At 29.8% G+C, this 3,868-nt stretch overlaps 1 protein-coding gene across 3 annotated transcripts in view; it reads right to left on the reverse strand.

The window, feature by feature from the left end:
* The window catches only part of LOC132033064 (alcohol dehydrogenase-like 7), a 19,623-nt gene extending 16,225 nt beyond the window's left edge, over window positions 1-3,398 (reverse strand). Inside the window, exons 1-4 of one of the 3 annotated variants that reach the window (XM_059422920.1) lie at window positions 3,257-3,398; window positions 2,185-2,321; window positions 2,039-2,085; window positions 1,431-1,756 (exon numbers count right to left, since the gene is read on the reverse strand). In XM_059422920.1, coding sequence (XP_059278903.1) covers window positions 1,431-1,756; window positions 2,039-2,085; window positions 2,185-2,321; window positions 3,257-3,317 — 571 coding nt within the window. In that variant the 5' untranslated portion in view covers window positions 3,318-3,398. The other 2 variants (XM_059422921.1, XM_059422923.1) reach the window with 2 other exon arrangements.
* Between the last annotated feature and the right edge of the window lie 470 nt (window positions 3,399-3,868).

Here is a 3,868-nt window from a genome sequence, read left to right on the forward strand (position 1 = left end):
AACAACAAGAATAGAACTAAGAAAAAAAATTTTTTAAATAAAAAACAAATTTTTGTTTTTCCCAGTTTTTAAAAAGAATTATTTTTTGTTTTTAAAAATTTTTTAAAATTAATCTTAAACAAAATTTAAAATCACCAAAAAGTTTTTAAAAAACAAAAAACTAATTTTTAAAAAAAATTTTAAATTTTTTGATTTTTTTCTTGTAGTGAGGATCGATTTAAAGGAAAAAGTTACATCAAACACATTGAAATGACAATTTCAAGAGCCTGATAACAATTCGAGACTGAATAAAACTAACTCTAGAAATGATTGTAACAAGTAAAAATTATTAGAAGATGGGTGAAAATCATTTACACCCCCCAACTTTACTTTAAAAATCAAACTCCCCCTTAACTTTGAACAATAGTCATTCTCCCCCCTTTATTCTAATTGACTTTTTAAAATTCCTATTTTACCCTTACATTATCAACTTTTGTCTTCTTCTTTACTTTTTAAAATCAAGAAATTCTTCGTTTTTTTTAATCTATGTAACAAATTTCCTATAAAAAATAAATATTATCTTTTGGGTGAAAAAAAGTTGGAAATATTAATTGAGTATATAAGTTAATAATGTCTTATAATGAAATAAATTAACAGAATAAAAATAATAAATTTTATTAATAACAATTAAAACTCTAATATTTATTTATACAACTGAAAATAACAGGTAATAATAACTTTATAAATATATTTAATGCAACTAATACAAAAAAAAAATTACAATAGAGACAAATTCTTAAAAATTATTTATTTATACTGTAAATGAATTTTAAATTATAATTTAAGAAATATTCCATTAATGACAACCAAATCTTGTTTATTTTTATGGATAATAGAGAATAAGAGAGACGTTAAATTTAATTATATATAGACATGCTTATAAATACATATATTTAATGCATATGTAGAAATAATTTATAAATATTACTACTATACTTTGGTAATAAAATTTCCAGTTACAAAAAAAAAATTGAGATAACAATTATAAAAAATAGCATTAGATTTCGTGACAAATTCATAAGTATTATTCCACTTAATATGTTAATGAGCTTAAATAAATACCTAAGTTAAAAAAAAATATTACATATAACATAAAAATGTATTATATAAATGGAGGATTGAAAATAATAAGGAGAAAATAAATATTATATAAGATAAAGGGAGGAGAATGACTATCATTCAAAGTTGAGGGGGAATTTGATTTTTAAAATAAAGTTAATTTTCACCCATTAGAAGATAGACCCGGGCCCAGCCGGCAGCTCACGTGAAGCTGGGCTGTGATAGACATTTCAAGGCTCGTCAAAGTGGGGCGGCCTGCCAAGCTACAAAGTCTGCGGGGGCCAGCCAGACCGGCCATATTGACAGCTGTTAAGAGGGGGTCATGAAATTACCTGTTGATACTCCACAACTAAAGAGACATGCCCTGTTAGGTGGGATTTCAGGATCAATCTTCGTTACATTAGCAACATCAACGACTGTGTACTCCGAAAAACTTGATATATACAGGAAATGGTGTAAAGTTTCTCCGTCAACACTAGTGAATCTGCTTGTCTCATCTCTATGCAGCAACGGAGATACCTCAAATGGGAATTTGGAACAAAGGTTGCTTTTCTTGGATTTACAATCTACACAGTCCATACAGTCCGTCAAAAATATTGGTACAACTGAATCTCCTTCTTTTAACTCCTCAACTTCTTCTCCAACACTTTCCACAACCCTTGAATTCAGTAAAAGTCAGAATGTTATATTTGCTGGTGCATTTTTAAGAATCAATGCCTTAATTTTGAATATCTTCCTTTTTAGATGATACTTCTCTATATTCGGAAACTTTTTACTTTAAAAATTCTTTTTAACACTAATTGATGTGCCCTTATAACCATGTTTCTGATCACCAATTCTAAGGATACTTTTGGTGTGTGACAAAAGTAGTTCCTTATTTCTTAAATTTCGTGTTCAATCAAATATCAATATTATAAAATTAAAAAGGAGTAAGATTTACCCAAAAGCTTCATGGCCCATAATTCTTGGAAAGCATCCTGGAAATTCCTAAGAAGAATAAAAGACAGTTCATAAATTAGGAAACAAAAACTTCAACAGAGGAGACTTTGATTAGCTATATTAGGAAAGAAACATAAACTTCCATACTTTCATTCTCCAGAAGGTAATGTCACTGTAACAAAGAGAAGTACAAATGATTTTGAGTCGAACTTCATGCGCTTTAGGAGGAGCCACAATCACTTCCTCTATCACCAGCGGTTCTCCTGCTTTTCTTGCCACCGCAGCTGCAGCACAACTCACAAGTCAAAGATTAACGTGTTGAAACTTAATATAATTAAGTAAATAAAAGCACGCTCTATCAGAGACTAACAGTTTAAAAGTAACAACTTAAACTTCCAGGTGAAAAGGTACACAATTCAACACAGAATTCAAGTAAAACGGCATTTTTTATCAACAGAAATTCCTCCTACTGTTTTTTTTCTCAAAGTTTCTGTATCAATTAACAAATGCCCCAACGCAAACAAGTTTGGGTTGACTATAAGAACATGTTTACTTTCTTCTTACTAGTTTGCACCTAACATGCAAGGTGGGATTACTTATTCTCACTATACTATATGACCTCCAATCCTTGTTCATATTACACATACGATCTCATGAGAGAAGCGGGGACAAAATTTTACTAAGGGAGTCATCATCTGTTATATATGCAAGAGGAGGATTTAGATTTTTAATTTAATGGGTTCAGCTATTAAGATTTTCAGCATTAAATTCATTGTAATATTAAAATTATGGGCTCAGTGTAATATTTGTTAAAGATTGTAGTAGATTTTTACATATCTATCTATACCCTGAAATTTATGGGTTTAGATGGACCCGAAGCCAAAAAGCTACATCCGCCTTTGTATATACATAAAAAGACAATTTGACCTTACTTATTCAGTGTGATTTTCGGACGAAAAGAGTTCAGATGAACCTCTTCCGCCCCTTTAGCTCCCATGCATGACACTCATGTTTATAGTCCACAATGTATCTGGATTCATTATAATTAGACTATCTATACACTTGTGTCAATCTATCACAATCATCTTCCTTTATCTGAGTTTGGAACAGACTATGCTTGCAAAAATTCACGAGTTGTTTCAAGATTTGATAAAGATCAAAAATTGAAAGATAATAGCAGAAAATTAACAGATTTTCCTATAGACTAAAGAGTATATACCTTTGCAACGAATAGGCTTGCCAGCAGTTTTGCTAAGCCCGTTTTGTTTTGTGAAGGCCATTGTCAAAATTATAAAAAAGCAGAGAGTTTAATGTCAGTCACTGTCTTTCTTTTGTGCTTTGTGGCTTGTTATGTATTCTGTCCTGGTTTTATAGCAAGCGTCAACATAGAGCCAACGCAGATTACGTAAATATTATTAAGTATACTCTTATAGTATCAAATTAATTTGTAAAAAATCAGATTATGTTATATCAAGTTTAAAATTTGAATATATCTCATAAAGGTTGACATCCTAGTTCCACGCTGTTCCCGTTTTCTGATCTTAGTAATGATCACAACAAAAGAAGCTAAACGACATAAGTTTTTTGGTCTCTTTAACAGTGTGTTATCTTATTATCCATTTATCCTTGTTGTCTTCGTAAGCGAAAATCGAAATTTTCGGTTTTGAAACTTATCATAACTAAGTGTCCTTAACTTATTATCCAAAATTTAAATTATATAAATTCAACTTTTAATGTTCTTAACATTGGAAGTAATGGATTAATATCTACTCTTTATTGTAATTTTAGTGAATTTTTATACATATATTTACACCGACCCCCTAATTAGTAC

This window comes from Lycium ferocissimum, chromosome 10 (genome assembly GCF_029784015.1).
Source record: "Lycium ferocissimum isolate CSIRO_LF1 chromosome 10, AGI_CSIRO_Lferr_CH_V1, whole genome shotgun sequence".
NCBI classification, from domain to species: Eukaryota; Viridiplantae; Streptophyta; class Magnoliopsida; order Solanales; family Solanaceae; genus Lycium; species Lycium ferocissimum.